Genomic DNA, 22,355 nt, shown 5'->3' with positions numbered 1-22,355 from the left:
GTCCTGACACCTTGAATGCACCAGTTAATTGGACTGTTCTTTTTAATAATAGACTTGATGATAATCTTGATTGTTTTACACCTCAAAAATATGTATTTCATAGTAATGGTTTGTACATCAATAAAAGCTGAGAGAGACAGTACTGCATCATGAAACTTCACTGTAATGGAATGAATCCTTAAAGCTGTTTCAGTCCAATTTGTTTTAAAATATAGTTTTATCAAGAAAAAGTTTTTCTTTCATTGGATTTTGTTCTTTTTAAAAATGATATTATCACAGTGGCATCTCTGCTCTCACCAGTGATCAGCAGTGTGATATTTGCTCCATGAGGACAGAGAAATAAGCATGAAGCCCCTGCATTAACTGTTCTCACTGCAGCTGAGGAGCCGTGGCGTGTCACAGCTGGACAAAGGCACCTCTACCTATGGCAGGGGTGGAGATCTGAGGTAAGCGTGTATTTCAGCTTACTTTTATGTTGCTGTTTCTTGGACTTTTAGAACAAAAAAAAGTACATTGATACTGTCTTTCGACTTCAGAATTCAACATAAAACACCAGTTTTGAAGAAAAACAGAATGAAGTTACTACTTCTCAGCTATTCACCAGAATATTACTAATACTCCCTATGGATTAGTAATAAGTTTGTTCATTTCATTTGCAATTAAATTAATTTGACACTTTTGTTTCTCTAGAAACAAATTGTAAATAAACAAATTTGTTTTCACATCCAATCTTATTTTGAAATCATATTGCTCTGCCAGTTGTTAAATTCTGATTTTTCTTCTGTCTCTGAAGACTTTTCTCTAAACAGAAAGTAATTTAGAATCAAAGGCCATCTAGTCCAAATCCCCTGCAATGAACAGGGGCACCTATAGGTCCGTCAGGTGCTCGGAGCCCTGTACTGGCTAACCTGGAATGTCTTCAGGGACGGGGGGCATCTACCATCTCTGGGCAACCTGTTCCACTGCCTCACTACCCTCATTGTAAAAACAAGCAAACAAAAGAAAAACCCACAAACTTTTTCTTTATGTCCAACCTAAATCTGCTCTCTTTGAGTTTAAAACCATTTCCCCTTGCCCTACCACAGCTGACACCACTAAGGAGTCTGTCCCTTTCTTTCTTTTCTCCCCCTCCTTTAGATACTGGAAGGTCACTGTTAGGTCTCTCTGGAGTCTTCTCCAGGATGAACAGCCCCGTCCTCATAGGAGAGGTGTTCCATCATTTTTATAGCCCTCCTCTGAACATGTTCCAACAGGTCCATGTCTCTCCTGTACTGTGAGCACAGTACTTCAGGTGAGGTCTCACCAGCACAGAGCAGAGGGACAGGATCACCTTCCTCATGGTGCTGGCCATGCCACTTTTGATGCAGGCCAGGATACCAGGAAAGCCCAGGTTGGCTTTCTGGGCTGTGAGGGAACATTGCCTGCCCATGTCCAGCTTGCCATCCATCAGTACTCCCAGGTCCTTTTTGGCACGGTTGTGCTCTATCCTTCCATCCCCCAGCTTGTACTTACACTGGGGGTTGCCACGACCCACAGGCAGTACCTTGCACATGGATCTGTTGAACCTCATGAAGTTCTTCTTGGCCCCCTGCTCAGCCTGTCCAGGTCTCTTTTGATGACTTCCTATCCCTTGGGTGTGTTGACTGCACCCCTCAGCTTGGCGTCATCAGCAAACTTGCTGAGAGTGCACTCGAGCCACTGTTTATGTCATTAAGCTCCTATTTTTTTCATATGAAACCTCCAGAATTTTTCTTCATACTATTGAATGTTTTTTTTCTTTTAGAGCTGATGCTTTTTGCCCAGGCAGTGTATTACTCTCAGCTCCACGACAAGCACAGCAGCTTTGGCATCACTTCATTTGTGCAGTTTCACTCAGACTAGTAAGTTCTCCAAGCATCGTAACTAAGGTAATGTTCTGCAAATGTTACTACTTTACTTTCATGAAAGAAATAATATAAGTCTTCCAACTATTTAAAAGTTAATTCTTAGCTAAACAAAGTGTGCTTGTGCTTTTCTTCTTCATTAAGACCCTATTAAGTAACCTGTTTTTTTCCTCACTAATTTGTTGATGTTTAGCACTGTCATTTAATAAGAAAAAAATAGAAGCAGCTCAGGTACTCGCAGGAACTCAGTGACAACAAACGCTGCAGCGTTCATCTTGTTCTTGCTTCCAATATTTTGAATCAGGAGCGCTACAACTGCTGTAGAGTCACTTAGGTGTAGTCAGTATAAAGCCATTACAGTGTAGAGAAAGAGAAAACATAGTGACAGATACATTTTAAGCAACTATAAATATTTCAAATATTGTTTTAAAAAAAAAAAAAAAAAAAAAAAAAAGCATTTCTGGAAGTCTGGGAGGTGGTAATTTCTCCCCCCCATCCCCCTCTTCCTTTGTAGTCTTAAAGGAGTGTTGACAAATTTATAGGAGCAATTCAAACAGCTGATCTTTCTCCGTCCTCCCCACCCCCCCCTTTTTTTTCTTCTTTTTTCTTTTTTGGCCTCCTTGCCTTCTTTGAGCACTGGGTGTTATTTTCTGCAGCTAGGAAGGTGTACCTAAAAGACAAGTGCCATGAATCAGACTATAGAAGTGCCGACAGAAGGGAACTCCCTGATCACAGCTGTCTATCAGAGTCGACTACGCCTCACCAGGCTGTTGTTGGAAGGTGGGGTCTATGTCAATGAAAGTAACAATAGAGGTGAAACCCCCTTAATGATTGCCTGTAGGACAGAACATTCAGACTCTCAGAGTGTCAGCAAGGCAAGGATGGTTAAATATCTACTGGAAAACAAGGCAGATCCAAACATCCAGGACAAATCTGGAAAGACAGCCTTGATGCATGCTTGCCTAGGAAAAGCAGGGCCTGAGGTGGTTTCTCTGCTGCTGAAAAGTGGAGCTGACCCAAGCCTACAAGATCACTCTGAGTGCTCTGCGCTGGTGTACGCAATAAACTCTGAAGACAGAGAGACTCTGAGAATTCTTCTCAATGCCTGTAAAGCAAGAGGAAAGGAGGTTATCATAATCACAACAGAGAAGTCTCCATCAGGAAGGCTGACAACAAAACAGTACTTAAACGTGCCTCCTCCAGAACTTGAGGTATGCCACTCTCCAGTTTCCTACATTGCCCCATCCAAAATAGAACTGACATTACCACCCCCACCTTCAAGCTCAAATGAAACTAAAAGGGCACACTTCAGCTTCAGTGATCTGGAGCATCCTGAACACAGTGACCATTCTCAGCCAGTTTCACCAAGAAATGCAAGTTCATCAGGCATGGTACCCCAGCTGACACATTTGCAGCAATTTCAGTCTGAGCCGTGGGTAAAGCGCTCTACTTCCTCGTTTCACCAGAATAAGATTTCCAATCTACGTGGAGAGCTCCAGGATATAACTCCAGAAGAAAAGCTCTCTTCCAAAGCCAGTGGCTTTGCCTTACCAAAGAAGTTTGTTAACAAGCTCCAAAATATTGACATAAAAGACACTGCTAATTTACTGAAAAGTGCTGCTCAAAGTAGATCAAAGAAATTATACAAGGTGATAAACACTGAGACTTGTAATGAAGAGGAGCATCTTCCCAGTGAGATCCTTGGGGGTGAGGATGGGAATTCTAGTTTGGGACCAACCGGCTTAATTTCAAACCTACGCAGTATTATTAAAAAAAGAAGCTTAGGAGCAAATCATCACAGCACTCATTCTCAGTTAACTACTGTTCTACATCTTGCTGCTGCAGAAGACAGTAAGTCAGTGATAGGAAAGAAGAAGACTGTGTCTCCAACTCACTCTTTGTTTCCAAGTTCTAGAGATTTACTGGAGAAAATACCTTCTGTTTCCAGCAGAATTAAAAATGAGACCTTTCCAGAAAGACAGGGTTCAGGAGCCTTTCTGCTGGATTACAGTGCTCAGGCAAGACCAGCTTTTCTTCCACCGCTCAATGTGAATCTGCAGCCCCCAATTCCGGATATTAATTTCTTACATAAGAAATTACCCTAGAAACCTTATGGGCAAAAACAATACCAGCAGCACCTGCTTCCCTTAGCGAGACCAAAAATACAAAAAAGCTACTAAGGAAGCAGTCATTACAGACTTAGTAGATTAGGCAATTAGTGAATTTTTGACATGAGATTGAAGAGTTGTAAAAAGTTTACAATGTGTACAGACTCACTGCTCTACCTAACTGTAAAAGATGGCAGATCTGTGATGAAGGGCTCTCAGCCTCAGAATGAATTAAATGGCTTAGGTACTACATCAAAAGATATACTTACCCATCTAATGAATTAATTAAATGATGTTGCTTTCTGCAGACTGAGGAATATTTATTATATGCTCTTAATTTCAGCTTTAGCACTGAAGCCTTACCCACATCAGTCTGAATGTATGAGGGATTAGGTGATGCAGTTCTCAGTTCTAGGTTGCAAGTTTTGCCCAAACACTGCCTTGTTTTTTCATCCAGACAAGTTGTACAAAGGAAATTTGGGAACCTGGAACATTTGACTTTGATGCTGGACATGAGAGTTTTGTGATATCCAGACATTCCAGACACGAGCCTGTGCTTGAAGGGTGGGCAGTGGTGGGTGCCAATAGGCAACATCCTCTGGCTTCAGTGAATTTACTGCTTGTAAACAGACAATACACAGACTATAAATGAAAACAGATGTTACAAAGCTATGCTGTATGCGTAGCTTCACTTGAGAAATTCCAGATGAAGACTGGGAATCTGCTCGATGTGCCCACTGGGAATCGGCACAGTACACAGACCTCCGAGCGCTGCAGCTGGGCATTCAGCATCTGACAGCGGTCCAGCATGGAGCCATGAGGCCAGCAGAGTGCCTGAGTGGTGCTCTCGCTTCTCATCTAAAATGACCAAACCCTGCTTGCAGCACCAGGTAGCCACGTCCATCAACATGGGCTTCTCAGGCTGTCTGCTGGAGTTCACTGATTAAAACAAGGATGGGTGGGGGAGGTAAAGGCTCTGTCAAAACGGAGCTGTTACTTGCAGCTTCAGGCAGAACATGTGGGACCTTGTCCTCCCCATACGCGTGTTTCTTCTCTACACAAGATGCAGGTGGTGGAAGGTATCACATACCTTTCCTTGCCTGGGAGCAAGGGTGAGCTCTGTCCTGCTCTCACATATTAAAAGAAAATAATAATAATTAAAAAAATCCAACAATGGGGATATTCACCTGGGAGCTGGAAGACCTCATCTTGCCTAATTTGAAGCAAGAGTATGAGTTTGCTACAGGTCAGAAACATGCTTTGCCTCTAAGATAATTCATATATATTTTTAATCGTTTCTATCAAAGATGTGCTTTTCCTTCCTGTTTGGTGTTTTGTGGTTCCAAACATCTATCTTGCATTTGTGTATGTTCTGTAGATGCTTGATTTATGGCATCAAATCTAACATTTAATAACTTATCTTCTAAAGCTTGAGAACTATTTAATGTGCTCTCTTTCGCCAATATTTACCAAAAACAAACGAAAAAGCATCTGTATTGGTGTCTGTATAACCTGAATTTCTGTATGCCAAAATGAGGTGCCCTTTCCTAAAAATACTGTGGGTGTTATCTGTCGTCTTCTGGATTCTGTCAAAATTCACTCTGCGCTGTTGCCTAATGAATAGCTGTATGAGTAGTGATGTTTAGTCTTGCTCTTACTATAAGACAGTTTCAAGTAAATAATAAATATACAATCTCTCTGTAAATTCCTTCTGATGGAAAAATATAAAAATATATAAAAATGAATATGAATATATAAAAATATAGAATATATATAAAAAGCCCCTAATATATATTTTTTGAAGAAGGAAATTTTCGACATACAGAAATAGCATGGTTTAACATCCCTGCTCAACAACACTGAACAAAATGCATATCCAAAACTACAGATTTAAATCTTAAAATGATTTTTCGATACCAAGTCTTTTCAACCTCTAGATTATAGAGATTCTGTGAGAATTGCTCTCTGTCCAAACTCCCACAGGTAACCGGAATGAGCGAAGAAGGAAACCTGTTCCACTGTAGTCAAAATTAACTCCTCCACAAATAATATATAAGCCTTGAAAGTCGCAGTGCTCACAGCTCTGCTAAGCTGAGATGTGTAGCACCCTGATGCACAGTGACCCGCACAGAGTTTGACGTGGATACAGCTGTCACACTTGCTTTGTTACTTCATCAAGTATTCCTCAGTGGGTGTCTCAGAAATAACCCGTTCCGGTCACAAACACGTTGCTGGCGACAGGAATAGGGTATTTATTTGATTGCTTGTTCATCTTTCAGAGAAGGACTGTTCATCCCTTGAAAGTTCCTTACTCATTTATGGATGAGTAAGAATGGGGTAGATTTAGCTCCACGAGGTTACGCAGTTGAGCAATCAGAACTGAGGCAGTTCCAAAAGTGATGTTATGTCATACTGCTAACCACTGGCACACGTGGTGAAGCTTGTGGAGAACATGGTTCCATTCAGGTGCAGACTGGAGAACAGTGCTGTATTTCGGGAGGCATTACTGGACCAGCCTCAGCACATGCGTGGCAGAAACAAGAAAGATGAGGTGGGAAGCATGTTGTAGCAGAGAAATTACATGGAGTAACAGTAGGCAATCTTAAATTACTAACCATAAATTTAAAATTAATCAGTCCATGTAGACACAGCGTGTATGCAACATAATGTACTTGTGAAGTGGTTTTCATGCTGTTTGTGGAAAGTGAATTCTAGTCTATTCATTTCATGATTAATGTAAGTACTGAGAGTTAAAAATATGTCTTTAAGAAATACTTCTTTCCTTTTAGAAAGTACCAGTTAATGATAAGATTTTCTACTCGTATCTTCTCTAAAAGTCTCTTTTCTGCTGTGTGGGTTTGTAATTAATCATATATTGACTTATGCACTGCTCTCTGAAATAGTACTTTTTTAGAATTGTTTAGAAGATGGAGAAGAATGCCCAGTGCCTCGAGAAGAGAGATCTTTCTGCCATGTTGCCAATACTTTGTGCCTAATTTTCACGCAGAAATAATGTGAAAAGTTAATGTGTTTATTGTTGCATCAGTGTTAAAAGTGACCTTAAAAGTAAAAACTGTTCGGTTGTGTTTTCTTGTTGTTGTAATGATGCATAAATAAAAGTTGGTTTTTTTCCCCTTCAGAAAATGTGGAAATAGACATATCCATTTATTCGCCGTTTAGGAGATGCTGAATCACTGCCAAAGATACTGCTAAGTGTTCCTCAGGCTGTCTCTGAACTGGAAAACTGGAACAGTTTAATCAAACAGAGCTGAATTTGTACACAGTAATGTCTGAGAGAGACTCTCTCAGTAGCTTGTTTTAGCAATTGAATTGAAGATACAGTTCTGCCATTCCTGAAATATCCCATCTGTTTTCCAGTTATCCTTAGGCAAAGAGTTCCAAACAGACCTGATTTATAATATTAAATTCCACCCCCCAGGCTCAAAGATTTAAAAACAACAAAACACCTTTCAGGTGTTCTTCATGCATATCGATGAAGAAAACACGAGGGGAAACCTTTTCCTTGCCTCATGTTGGCTTTTCAGGACTGTGGCTTCCCACCCAGCAGATCATCTGGTCTGCTTCACATCTGGCAGTGAAAAATTAGGGAAGCTCATTCACTCACACTTCTGAGAAGATTAATGTATCAGTCCTTGAAAAGCCCTGCATTAAACTACATAAAATAAGTGATACTTCCATGAGTAAGCATTCCTGTCAATGTAAATTACAGCTCTGAGGAAAATGCACTGACTTATGAGATTGCTGGTTCTGGATCTCTGTGACAGACTTTTGCAGATCTGGTACAAATTCAGAAAGATGATTTTTTTTCCTCAATCTTTCCATTTTCATCTGCAAAATACTGTGCAATACTGCGAAATGTCTTCTGTGATTGCCTCACAAAAGCAGTGATTACCTAACATCCACTACACTTATGTATTTCATATTTTGGTTCGCTACGTACAAGAACAGCGAGTCACTACAAAAACGCTGCAAAAAAGACATGTCCACGGCTGTATTTAATGTGCTGTGCTCAAAGTGCAGCTTTGAAAATATCCTTCCCTGTTCTTTTTGCTTTTAGTTTTGCATTAAGGAGGAAGTTGTTTGCAGGGACTGTTTCTTTTTTGTCTTACAGCTATAGAGCAGAGGGCAGCATCTCCAAGCATTCAGTGCAGCTACATGAGAAAACTAGTAAATTAAAAGTTGCTAAAATGTAGGTTTTTTTCTTTTGTCAACACTTAATAATACCTTCATCTTTATGCATATCATGAGATACAAGTAGTCAACTTTGTTTTTTTCTTTTTTTTTTTCCCCCCTGAAATCAGGTATCTGTAATTAGATTCCTTCACAAGCAAAGCATGACACCATTCGTTCACAACGCCGTCCATGTAACAGGAGCACGGGTCACTAACAGAAAAGATAACATTAGTCACAAATCATCCTGACTACATTCAAACTGTTCTCATTAGAAGATGAGTTTTTTTTCACTTTCAAACTTAAATCCAGAGTTGGAGGGAGGGATACTAAAATACTTCACAGTATTTCTCAGCAAAGTATTTTTTCCATCAAGTTTTGCTGTTGCTGCAGGGCCTTCAAAGAGATCGCTGCCAATATAAATGCATCTTAAGAAACTTGGGTTTTCTTTGCAGAGTGAATTGGTACAAAATGCCAATTTTTATGACTAACATCTCTGATAAATGTCCCAGCTATTAATAGTTTCTAAGTCTTACAATCCTTCAGAAAAATTGGCCTTCTTTAAAAATACACATCCTGTTCTGCTCCTATTGTTCAGAGATAGGACCTGTTATCTGAGATAGGTGCCTCCTCGGACAATGTTTGTAACTGAGAGGGAGCGCATACGTCCCATGAACATCCCTGCTTTTTGCATTTTACACTGTAAAAACAGAAGCACACTTTTTTATGTCTGACAGAATGAATAACAGAACCTGAGGGCCCTGAGTGGGGGTGCTGATAGAAGCATCTGAGCTACTTGGTGCAAAGGCTTTACACATTCCTTACAAGTATTTGTCAGAAGACAACAAAGAGGAAAGTAGATTTCTAACAACCAATCAAACTACAGGAATTAGAATTGTTCAAAAACGTATTTTGTACCTGTATTAGTCCTCTGTGGTAGTCTTTACTGTGCAGAAGGTGAAATGTGCCATTAAATCTTAAAGAACCCCAAAATCTTTGTCTAAGAGGAATGCTTGGAGGTCTTATCAATCCCCCACCTCAGAGCAAGATTTGCCTCACCCCTACTGCTCACCTGCTCCTCGGAAGCAAACAAGCATCATCAGTGAGTGCTGTAAACAGCACATGATTTCCCTTAAACTGGGATTTGGGAAGCCAAAGTGTTAACACTGCAGCACTTAAGAAAGTACCAGACTACTGTGAGCATCTGCATGAAGTCAAAACCACTGTTTCACATTCAACCACTAGGATCTGTGGCTCTGTCCAGCACCACAATGTATTTCTAATATTAATGTAGAGGTTTTGTTCCACATAGGGAAAAAAAAACCCAAAACATATGATTTTGTGTTCAACTGGGACTGGATTCTACTCAAAAAACACACAACAATCTTAGAGCAAGCAGTGAGTTTTTTAAAAGACTGCATACAGTCCAAGTTATTTCCAAATTTCTGAGTCCGAGTGCATGCTGATGCACTGTAATTAATTCCTGGTTTGTTTGCTTGTTTGTTTTTCCCCAAAAGGGATGAACTATCAGTTGAGCACAATCAAGCTGCCAGATGCCACCAGTTGCAGCCTCCTCTCTCAACAAGCTACTCCCTTTTATGTTTCAACAGCATCAGAAATGACAGGCAGCCAAGGCAGTGGCTATGACAGAAGAACACAGAAAGACTGAAGGGAATGAAGGCAAAATATAAAGACACTGAAAACCAACAAGTAATTGCCTTGAAAATAACTATGTTCAAAATTCAGATGATTACAGAGCAAAATAATTCTCATTTTAGTGGGAACAGAACAAAAATATAGTAATTTGTTATTGTGCTGCAGCAGCAGCCTAAGATCTGATGATCCCCATCAGCCTACTGCATCCACCTGCACAAGAGCTGGCAGAAGGGAACATTGACCTTCCTGCCCTAGCACAATTACAAGTAACTGCAGTGTGGAATTATTATTTTCTTCAGCCACGCTGAAAATGTAATAATGCAGTAATGACTGCCCTGCAGTGAAAACACAAGTCAGAAGTAAGAGCAGCTAGAAAAAGTAACTTCATCTCACTTTGTTGCAAAGACATACTGAAACTCAACAACCAGAGCCCTGAAGAGAGCCAAAGAAAAGACTGATGTAACACCCCAGCATTTTATTAAGGAGTCCTTACATTTGTACATTGACCCACACAAGCTAATAGATACAAACGTCATGGAGACACATTCCGTGAACCAACAATATTACAGCAACTAGAGTCAAACTAAAGAATAAGTCTACAAACATCAGAACACAACAACTATCAATACTGCTTTTCAATTAAAATTTCAAGAGCTGCAAGACTGCATTATATTAGAAAAAACAAAAATCTCTGAATAAACACGAAGTTTAAAAAAAAATTCTTTAAAACTGTGTCCCACACTTGCTTATATCTTTTCATTAGTAGTTTTACCCCTATTAAAGCAAATATTCACTGAAAATCAAAATAAATTTTAAATAAATTGAAAGAAATCCTAGAACAGCTGAATTTAAGGGAAGGCCCCCCTGAATTTGAATGTAGCATAGGAAGCATTTCATAATACTCTGGTGTCTTTCCCCCTAGCCCTTCCAAAAAAAAAAACAAAAAAAAAAGCAAAAAAAAAACCCAAAACCAACCAACAAAAAACAGAAAAAACAGCTTGTGGTAATATAATGCATTCTACATTTAACATGTCATAAACAGAATCTTCTACTGATGAGGAGTAAGAAAATTACCCATTATGACAGCAGCACAAATGGAGCATATGAGGATGAGCTACAAAATAATCCCTCTGAGGAACTGCACAGTGCTGTACCAACTACAGTCTCGCTGTCCTCCTGTATGAATATGAATGATTTTTCTTGGCAGACACTGAATGGTTCTTGACAGCTGACACAAAAGCTGTTGGTAGCAAATTACCTTGGTCTACAAGTAGCAATCAGGGTTGTTCTCTCCTTTATATACTTGCAGGAAACAAGTGCTAGATCACACTGAGAGAATGACAGAGAACATGCATGTGATGAGTAAATAACAATACTGACCCATTAAAGAGGCACTGCATTTCTGTTTGGAAAACCTTTTAAGAAAATTATACAAGAACTATTTCAGTGACCATGGGTGTGTTCTATACACTCCATTTGAGCAGGAAAATACACTTCCCTTTCAAGTTTAAAGAAATCAATTATTATAAATGAGGTCATACCTTGTAGGCTTCATATTTAACATTCTATTCCTATAGCCTTTTTAAACTCAGAATTCTGTGGTTCTGAGATGTCATAATAAACCCTACTTTCATCAAAATTTTCACGGATGAAAAGCAAATCTTCTACAGAATATACATCCTGTTTGCCTGTCCAAACAGTGAGGCTGTACCTATTAAAAAAAAAAAAAAAAGTGATTATTAATATAATGGATATAAAACGGAAAAAAAAAAACAACCAAAAAAACCCCATTGTATTTATAGGCTTCTAAAATAGTCAGAACTGTGATATCTTAATGTTAGGAATGTAATTATTTACCAAATTTTATCTCCTTTGTATTTCAAAGTTAAGCAAGATTCAAAATTAGGAAGTAGGAGAACTGTATGTCCCTGTTTTCCTTATGCATTTACATTTATACCAATAATCTTCCTCCACCTTGCATTTCTGTTTCAAGAAACTGCACTCACGGTCTCTCCACTCTTCTTCATGCCCCAATGATTTCAAGTTTATGTAAAAAGCAATTACTGAAAATATTACTCCAAAGTTCAAACAACACAAATTTGTACCATAAGGAGCACAAAGAATGCCTGATACAGACAGGCTACCTTGAGAATATGACTGCAGCCCAAGAACAAATGAGGAAATGGTAGTCTGTATGAGGCAAGTTTTTGTCTTCTTTTATTATATGTAAACATATTTTTTATGAAATTGCTATAGGTTTGTAAAAACATTTTTTTAAAGCAACTCTAACTTAAGTGTCTGGAAACCGCTGAATGTTTTTCAGGTATCAAAGCAATGTCCTTCAGATTGTTAGTAAACTTCTGCTGTAGTTCTGGCTGGGATAGAATTAATTTTCTCCACAGCAGCTCAGTACGCTGAAATGTTTCGGATCTGACAATACATCTCATATTTTTGCAGCTGCTGAACAGTGCTGACAAAGCAAAGGCTGATGGGCTGGGAACAGATACAAAGCTGGGACACAACACAGGCAGTAGAGCTGACCCACAAAGATCAAAGCACCAAAGGGATTCAGTATCATGCAACATTGTGCTCCTGGGGGAGGAGGGAAGATGTTTGCCAAGGCTGCTGTTGATCAGGGACTGGCAGGACATTAGTGGTCTGGAGGTGAGTACTTGTTTTTGCACCACTTTTCTTTCTTGGTTTTATTTTGTCCCTCTTTTACTTAGAAAATGGTCTTTATCAAAGCCCATGACTTTTCTCATTTTTGCCTTTCTGATTCTCTCCCCAGTCCCACTGTGAGCAAACTAGATACCCTGCTGACCACCAGTGTTAATAAATGAGTTCCAATTCAGAACTGACTTGGGATGCTTTTAGGCCAATTATGTAGAATACAAGGAATATATCAATTGAGGAATATATAAAGTGTAGGCAGCAATTAATTGCAAATTGCGATGTCAAACTGGTTGGACTAATTAACTTTGCTGATCTTATGAAATGGTTGTAATGGAACTGGATTACAAAACCTATAAAAGATTAGCTATCTATAATAAGTAATATTAAAGGAGGTTTTTAAAATGTTATTATTTCACAGAAACGAGAGCTTTATTACTAAGAAATATGTGACTTCACAATAAAGACTGCTAAAAATAAAGCTCCACAGACTTACTGGTCTGACTGGTCTACCAACCAGCAAAGCTCAGACGCTGACTGCCGTACTAACGCTGCCCGCACAGGGAATGTGACAGGCTGAGAGAGTGCACTGCATATCTCAGCCATGTCTTTCACCATTGTCCAACTGTAGCCTGCAATAAAGACCATGTGATTACAAAGGTCTCTTCGCAAATACAACCTCTATCAAAACAAAGGCACAATGATTTACTGAACGGTCAGACTGTAAGACAAGGGAAGAGCAGACAGTTTTGTGAAAATCAGATCATTTAGAAATGAAGTGACTAAATTATTATGAGAAATATCATTGTCCGATGGGGGGGGGAAAAAAAAAAGGAGAAAAAGAATCTTATTTTCATGAATTGCTCTGTTTTTTCATATATAGCTGCAGAATACAACATTTTTTAACGCCCAAGGAATTGCATCTTTGCTCTCTAAGAGGTTTTGCCTATGACATCAATACATGCTGGCTTTAACTTGACCGTGGCTCTTTAAAAGCAAAAACATTTTGGAAAGAAAAAAAAAGAGGAAATAATCTGAATTAATGCAGTAGAAGACAAAGTTGTGTAGAAATGTAGCACACAAAATGTTTTGTACTTAAAAAAAAGCTAAAAACAAGCAATCTGAAATACAGTGCCTGTTGCTGAGGTTTTTATGAGTGCTGGAGGTAGTTAAGAGTGCTGTTTTGCTGTTCTTCAGTAACAACACTTAATCACGTTTTTCTCAATTACTCACAGGCAATATAGGGACTTTTCTGTCACTACTGCTTTTCAGCCAAAAAAATGCACGAAACTTAAAATTAAGGTTTTGCTGGGCAAACAGTAACTTGCATTTGCAATCAGTTTCTCTTGTGTTTTACAATACATCCTTAAATAGCATTGCTGTAAACTGAAATTTAGAATGAAAATAATGTTAAATTTATTTTAAAAGATCACTCACTACAGTAGTTCCTGTGCATATTTCCAGCAATGTTTTACTGCACTGAAACAACTTTGGAGAAAAAGCTGTACTAATTTTAAAAACATACTGCACAGTATACAGTGCAGTCATTGCAACAAAATGCTAAACCTTGCTAGTCAAAATCAGTGGTTTGGAAAGGTGTGCAGGTTTGTCACTGAAGTCCCAGATGATGCTGGTGGGAACTATGCTGCTGCACACAAATGCACATGGTGCATGGGAGTAAAGCACTCTGACAAAGCAGCTGTGAGAATGGTGAAGGGAAGCTAGCAAAAAGGATCACAAAATAGTTTTTACACCTTTTGGATCAAAACTCCAGATAGGGATCAATAATTAAAAGCTGCAATTAGATTCACAAATTTGTGATTTTAAAAAAATTACTAACATTAATGCATTGGAAAGTCTATTGCAAAAAATTCAGTTCTTCAGTGGAAATGTAAAAAAAAAAATTGACTCACGACTTAATTTATCTAATGCAAGAGCATACTGATAGGATTTAACACTTCCAGATTACTTTTCTTCAGGAAACGTTCCAGAACTCCAGTTAGCAAACTTCTCCTGGTGGGACTCAGGGAGCAGACTGCCTGAAACAGGGCTCAGGCAATTTGTTCCAGGCAATATCTCAGGATGAGGGAAATGACTTGAAGAACAAAGTATTGCTTGACAGAAAAATCAGATTTCCATAGAGTTCCATCTAAGCTCAAACACCAAACTAACTGCTACATGTTATAAAATGTAATTAATAAAGTAATACTTCTTATATTGACTATTATTTCCAAACTGACAGGAAATGGCATTTATCTAGAATCAATCGTGAAATTAATTTGAGGAAAGCAGGTGACATGACATAAGCATTGCATTCCCTCTCTTTACCTTCATTGTGCTGTTCAGGGTGCCAGCCAGTCGTCCATCCCAATGACAAGGTTACATCTGGGAAAAACGAGGTGACAGTATCAAGGAATCCCTTTGCATCCACAACGGGGCTGATCCCATTGGGTCCCGGGAGGATGTCTGCATTGAGCCAAACGGGTCTCTCCAAACACGGCTTCACAAGCTGGAGCAGCTCCAAGGAGGGCCGTACGGCGTCAAGGCTGTACCAGCAGCACATGGACAAGGTGAGACCTCTCTACCCACAGTGAGGACAGGAAGCACTCAGAACACGTCAGTGGACACAATGGGGATGGGCTGATGGTTGGACTAGATGTTCTCAGTGGTCTTTTCCAGCTTAATGATTCTATGATTCTGTCATTCTAAGGCGACCTATAACCTCTTACGAACTTTGCTGTGTTCCAGTTAGGCCAGAAAAAACCCAGGCGTTATACAGAGGAACAGTCCTTGAAAGTAGCCCTGCAGAGAAACACCTGGGGAGCGTGCTCCTGCAGCTTGGAAGGCAAATGGCATAGCAAATGGTATCCTGGGCTCCATCAAAAGAGGGGTGGCCAGCATGGACAGGGAGGTGATTGTCCCCCTCTACTCTGCTCTTGTGAGGCCCCATCTGGAGTACAGCATCCAGGTCTGGAGCCCCCAGTACAAGAAAGACAGGGAGCTGTTGGAGAGGGTCCAGAGGAGAGCCACAGAGATGATCAGGGGGCTGGAGCACCTCCTTTATGAAGACAGGCTGAGGGAGCTGGGCTTGTTCAGCCTGGAGAAAAGAAGGCTGTAGGGTGACCTCATTGCAGCCTTTCAGTGCCTAAAGGGAGCCTACAAATAGGAGAGGGATCAACTCTTTGAAAGGGTCGATAACTGCAGGACAAGGGGAAGATTTTAAGGTTTTAAGTTGAGGGAGGGGAGATTTAGGTTGGATGCCAGGGGGAAGCTCTTTACAGAAAGAGTGGTGAGGTGCAGGAACAGGCTGCCCAGAGAGGCTGTGGATGCCCCTGGAGGTGTTCAAGGCCAGGTTGGATGGGGCCCTGGGCAGCCTGGTCTGGTATTAAATGTGGAGGTTGGTGGCCCTGCCTGTGGCAGGGGGGATTGGAGGTCCCTTCCAACCCAAACCATTCTATGATGATTCTATGAACCTTGTCTATCCTAACAAGACTTCCAAAACTACTGTGATGTGGTAGGAAAGGAAATATAGAATAATTGGGAAACCAATCAGATGTCAAGAAAATCCATAATTATTTTCTCACAACGAATTAATGAATGTTCCACATAACATTCGGGAACTTAAAATCACTGTAATTAAAGGTGCATCCTAACAGGACAGACCTGTATTCTCCCACAGTCCTCCACACCACTCCATAAGACTCATTCTGCATCAGGCCATTCCTAGCCCTGGCCCAGGACAAGGTCAGAAGAACCGTGTCAGAATGTGCAGACAGCACTTGAAAGAGCAGCCAGCTGTGACCCAAGCTGCCCACATTTACTGTCAGCAGCGCTTTTCTACATTTTAGCTTTAGTGTTATTGAGAGAACTGCATATCGGTAGGGTTCCACCCACCACTTTCAGTCAGCAAGAACTGGCTCATTTGGGTCATAGGTTTTTTTTTGTTTTTTGTTATTATTTTTTAATATTTTTGTTTTTTTTCCCAAGAGAAAAGCCAGTAATGACTTAATTTAACACCATTGGTTTCTAACCAATTTCTAACATGCTCTGAAGCCAGAACACTTCATTTGTTCCCAGAACTAGCAGACAGGTGACTGTCGGAGTCACTCAAATGCCTTCATTTCTTCAATGAAGTACACGACAATGTAAAGAGCACAAAAACAAAGAAGCATCTCTTGAAAATAGAACAAAGAAACCCAGACAGGACTCTTCTTTTGCAAAGCACTGAGAAAATTCAAACATGCTGTTGACTCCACTTTCAAGGCTTTTTTGAAATGATTGTGGCATTTTTTGAAGTGTGACTCCGAAGCCCTTTTGCAGAATGCATTAATTCTAGCAGGAAATGTGATTATGTGATCAATCACGCTCACAGGGTAGGAATACGGAAAATATTTCTTCTTAAGCACTGTTAAGGTAATCTTCAAAACTTCAGCAACAGTAACCAAAAAATAAGGATCCAAAAGAAGATCAGATTCTGTGTCACTCACACAAATATAGCTGCACTGGGGACTTGTAATTTTGAAATGCTTTTATATAACCAGACTTTCATTGTGCAATATAATTTTAAAAGCTTTTTAAGATCAGCACTTGTCTGGAAATTCCTTGTGGAAAAAAATAAGAGGCATCTGAAGGAATCATTAAAAATGATTTCTCCTCCTTTCTCTCTGAGCAAAGATATGGAGAACCTATGGAGAATCAGTAAGAGGATATAGCATGCCCATCTTCACAGAATCACAGAATCATAGAATGGTTTGGGTTGGAAGGGACCTCAAGGGTCATGAATCTCCAACCCCCCTGCCACAGGCAGGGCCACCAACCTCCACATTTAATACCAGACCAGGCTGCCCAGGGCCCCATCCAACCTGGCCTTGAACACCTCCAGGGATGAGGCATCCACAGCCTCTCTGGGCAGCCTGTTCCAGCACCTCACCACTCTTTCTGTAAAGAGCTTCCCCCTGGCATCCAACCTAAATCTCCCCTCCCTCAACTTAAAACCTTAAAATCTTCCCCTTGTCCTGCAGTTATCGACCCTTTCAAAGAGTTGATCCCTCTCCTATTTGTAGGCTCCCTTTAGGTACTGAAAGGCTGCAATGAGGTCACCCTACAGCCTTCTTTTCTCCAGGCTGAACAAGCCCAGCTCCCTCAGCCTGTCTTCATAGAGGAGGTGCTCCAGCCCCCTGATCATCTCTGTGGCTCTCCTCTGGACCCTCTCCAACAGCTCCCTGTCTTTCTTGTACTGGGGGCTCCAGACCTGGATGCTGTACTCCAGATGGGGCCTCACAAGAGCAGAGTAGAGGGGGACAATCACCTCCCTGTCCATGCTGGCCAGCCCTTGTCCTTCTGTTCCCGTGAACTTTAACAGGAAAACAATGATTACATAACACAGAACAACTGGTGCAAATTACATTTTATAGCCACCCAGCAATTACTGCATTTCTATAGCATACCTATGCAGTGACAAAGCTCTTTTTGATGTACAGCCGCATTCTCTACATGTGGTACAATCTGACACATACTCAGAGAAAGCTAAAAACCAGGAATGGCAAAGATTGTCTAAAAATCACAGGTCATATCGAACTCCATTTCAAACTTGTCAAAGCAATCTCATGGGATTTTCAGTCCTCCTTCCTGGCTCAAGCAGAAAACTGAAAGAAGCTTTCCAAATAAGCACTTTTATTTCAGTTTTCCCAGCAGCAAAACTTCGCTTAGTTGCAACTCAGTAATGAGTTCACTGAATATGAAATAATTAGTTGTGGTTCAAAACACGTAAAGTTTTTATTCTTTTAATGTACTCAGTAAAACTAAGATTCACTAAGTTTACTGTCCAGTAAGGAAAGCATAAGCTCTGAATTGCACAGTAAGAAAAAGGTTAGTTTAAACGATCATCAGAAGACAGTTAGCAATACCTATAAAATTGTTAATTGCTAAGAATGTAAAGTATATGCAAATGTTTAGTCTCAAAATACCTCTTAAAATCCAGCTTAATGCCCTTATCTGTGCTGACCATCTCCTCCAGCCACTCCTGCAGCGTGATGTCGCTGTCTGTTTCAGGGGGGTGAGCCATAATTGGGTCTCCATCTCCTCCCCTGCTACCGCGGAGGAGGACATCCCCTTCTACCATGTGAACTGTGCCTGTTATTTACAAAATGAACGCTGTAACAGAGCAGATTCAGTACTTCCAGTATCTGCTTAACCGTAATTGCAGGGAAACTTCCTACACCAAACGGTGCTCGTTTACTCCATGAGGATCACAGAGTACAAGCTGCTGCCTATGATGCAACCAAGACACATTTTGGTGTACTTCGGTCACCGGGATCTTTAGAAATCAGTGGCCAAGGGAAAACTGACTGAATGTGTCACTTGGCCAAGCAAACCGGCGTAAGGGACCTCAGCCGCTCCTCACACGTGCCCCCCCGCAGACCCTTCTCCACATTCGCAGCCCTCCCTTGGGCACCCTCTGACAGCTCCGCGTCCTTCTCACATCGCCAGCCCGCACACGGTGCTGGAGGTGAGGCCGCACAACGCAGAGCACAGTGGCACACTCCCTGCCCCCGCAGCGCTGGGCCCGATGCACCCCAGGCTGGATGGCCCTCTGGGCTCCAGGGCACGCCGCCGGCTCGCATTCACCTTGCTGCCACCAGACGCCCCAGATCCTTTTCCGCACGGCTGCACGCGTACGCGGAGCCGCCCCAGCCGAGCGCACGGCCTCCCTCCGGCCGGCACTTACTGCGGGCGGCCTCCCGGGCCCGGCGCCGGCTGTTCGCCGCGTGCCACCAGCGGATCTGCGCCCCGTCCCTGGCCGCCAGGCGCCCGGCCCTCAGGAAGTGCTCCACCGCCGCCTGGCACCGCGCTCCTACGGCCCCGAGCGGGACGGCCCTCAGCGCGGCGCCGCCGCGGCCCCCGGCACGGAGCAGGGCGACGGGCGGCGGCCCCGCCGCGCTGACCACGCTCTGCTCGGCCGCCATGGCCGCGGCCCGGGCCCGCCCCGAGAGGCGGGGGCCGCGGGGCCGCAGCGATGAAAGCGACCCGCAGCCCGGCCCTGCGGGGACGCCGCCGGAGGGGGAAGACAAACTTGAGACGGTCGGCGAGGCCCGGGTGGCTGCTTTATTAAAATAAGAGCGAAGCTTTATTTAACTCTTAGACATCGTTAGCGCAGAATAAATGGCAGAACAGATACTCCGGTTACCCGACCGCGCGACGTACGCAGGAATGCCGCCCGCACCTCACTGCGTTCGTTAACCAGAGGAAACAGCGGAGAGTCGCGCGGTGAGATCGAGGCACGACCCGTTTGCACGCAGCTGCCCACCGTGCGGCCCGCGGCTCCCCTCTGCAGCTACAGTTTGCAGAAGAATCGGCTCTGATGTATCCCCAGTATCCTCCAGGCCTGAAATCTTCCAACGCTTCTGTGTTTTCTAAGCACAGAGCTGATGAGGTTAAGCTATAAATTGTGTCTGAGACAAAAACATGAAATATCCCCAGTGAGCATCGAGAAGACAGCAAAGTGTTAATAGCCTCATAAACCTATACCAGCATTTTTACTGAAAACAACAGCGACCTTGGACTTGGTTTCGTTGCTTTCTTTTTGGTAAAGACTTGTGACAGTTACCAATCCTTGGTTCATGGAACCTTGCTACAAATCACGTGCATCCCGAGTACATAAATAGATTTTAAGGACCCAATATAAAAAAATACATACAATACTAAATCTGTTCATGAAAACTCACACTTAATACATCTGTCCTCCCTGAAAATAAAGGAGGCTACTGAGAGATAAGAAAAGCAGGAGAAGGAAGCAGAAAAGATAGTGCAGAATTCCTGTCTTATTGCTACACATAGATTACTTCAAGGATAAGCTGGCTTTTTACTAATCCTTGAAAGGTCAGATTGCGTCAGGACTTTTGAACATCCAGTAAAAGAAAAGATCAATATTTATAAAAATAGCATCTGTTTTAGTAAGATAAATCCCTATAAATTCAAGAATCAGTTTTTCTACAAAAAGTAATTCAGAAGCATACGGTCCTGAAGAACCAGCATGGTATCTTAAGTCAGGACTTCATTTACAATGCTGTTGGAAACTTAATTGTAATTTTTCTTTTAAAACAGATTTGATGAGGGAAGGGGATGTACTGCTGAGAGACAGAGAAGAACCAGGGAACACTGTCACTTGAGGAAGGAGGAGGGGAAAACCTCAGATTTGCCCTAAAGGAATTTGCGAGGGCTCCTCCAATAAGGTAACAAGGCCAGCTGTCCTGCAGAGATGGAATGAGAAAAGCCAAGGCACAGGTGGAACGAACCATGGCAAGATGTGAAAAATATCAAGAAGAGATTCTACGGTACATTGGTTGGAAGAGACATGCAAAGGAGAGCATACCCCCTCTGACAGCTTAGAAGGGAGAACTAAATACAGCAGACATGGAGAAGGCTGACTCATTCATTACTGTCAATCAGGCTTTCCACGCCTGTTATGTTCCTGAACATAACAGGTTGAGGCTAAGTGAGCAAAACCCCTTCCACTTTAAAGGCAGAGCAAGAAGACCTGGGGAATGACAGGTCAGTGAGCCTGGGTCTGCACCTGGGAAGATCATGGAGCAGATCCTCCTAGAACATGTGTTAAGGCACATGCAAAACAAGCAGGTGATCCGAGGCAGCCAGCACAGCTTCATCAAGGGCAGATTCTGCCGGCCAGCCTAGTGGCTTTCTGTGATGACAGCATCTTTGAACAAAGGAAGGGCAACCAATGCCATCTACCCAGGTTTCTGCAAGGCCTTTGACATGGCCCCACCACATTCTTATCTCTAAATTGGAGAGATGTGGGTTTTGAAGGGTGGAATATATGATGGCCAGAAAGATGTGTGGTCAATGGATCTGTATCCAAGTAGAGGCAGATAATGAGCAGGGTCCTCTCAGAGGTCTGTCTTGGGACCAGTGCTCCTCGGCATCTTTGTCAATAAGATTGACAGTTGCATCAAGTGCACCCTCAGCAAGCTGAGTAGTGCAGCTGATACAACAGAAGGAAGGGATACCATCCTTATGGACCTAGACAGGCTTAAGAAGTGGGCCCACACAAATCTAATGAGGTTTGGAAGAAACAAGCTCCCTTACTGCTTCTTAATAAGAGAAGTGCTCCAGCCCTCTCATCATCTTTGTGGCCCTTCTCTGGACCCAGCTCCAACAGCTCTGCATCTTTTTGTGTTGGGGACCAAGCCTGGATGCAGTACTCCAGAGGAGGCTCTGCGGCCATCTCATGGTATCCTTCCGCTACTTACAGGGAGCTTAACTTTACATAGTCAAATAGTGCTGGGACAAGGTGGAAGGGCTTTAAACTAAAAGAGGGGAGATTTCGGTTAGATGTTTAGGAAGATGTTGTTTACTTACAGGGTGCTAAAGCCCTGGCCCAGCTGCCCAGAGAAGCTGTGGATGTCCCATCCCTGGAGATGCTCAAGACCAGGTTTGATGAGGCCCTGGGCAGCCTCATCCCATGGCAGGGGAATCAGAACTAGGTGATATTTAAGGTCCCTTTCACCTTAAGCCATTCTATGATTTCTCAAAACAAGCGTCAGGAGGTGTCCACCTATATTTATACTGGCGCAAGTACAAGTGGCGAAGTATGCAGTCAGCAACCTAAGACTTCAAGTTTGCACCTCAAATAGCAAAAAAGTTCTTCGCATATGGAAAGGACATGCTTCAGGTTGAGATTAGATCTGACTGCAGCAATTTCTTTAATACTTATCTGATGTTAAGAGGCAAGATAGCATGGCTGGAAGTTACACTAAACAATGTAAGTGCTACAGTAGTGTACAGAGGTAAGCAACTGCCTTCTTCTGCAGCTGTATTAAGTGTAAAGTTT

The 22,355-nt window shown here is 42.0% G+C and overlaps 2 protein-coding genes across 2 annotated transcripts; one reads left to right on the top strand and one right to left on the bottom strand.

The window, feature by feature from the left end:
- Nucleotides 1–2,569: 2,569 nt before the first annotated feature.
- On the top strand, nt 2,570–4,086 carry ANKRD34B (ankyrin repeat domain 34B; the record flags this gene model as incomplete). The annotated part of the gene is given in 2 exon segments (XM_079548886.1): nt 2,570–3,974; nt 3,977–4,086. Coding segments are annotated over 2 exon segments (1,515 nt in total).
- A 7,309-nt stretch (nt 4,087–11,395) lies between these two features.
- FAM151B (family with sequence similarity 151 member B) lies at nt 11,396–19,473 on the bottom strand (the record flags this gene model as incomplete). Its single annotated transcript, XM_079548501.1, has 5 exons — nt 11,396–11,549; nt 13,005–13,140; nt 14,837–15,054; nt 18,475–18,640; nt 19,236–19,473. 5 exons carry the CDS (start codon nt 19,471–19,473, stop codon nt 11,396–11,398), a joined length of 912 nt encoding a protein of 303 aa, XP_079404627.1.
- Nucleotides 19,474–22,355: the final 2,882 nt, after the last annotated feature.

Source organism: Tetrao urogallus, assembly GCF_951394365.1.
Source record: "Tetrao urogallus genome assembly, chromosome: Z".
Taxonomy (NCBI): Eukaryota; Metazoa; Chordata; class Aves; order Galliformes; family Phasianidae; genus Tetrao; species Tetrao urogallus.
Note: the sequence above shows the minus strand (reverse complement) of the source record. Positions and strands in the feature narration are given on the sequence as shown.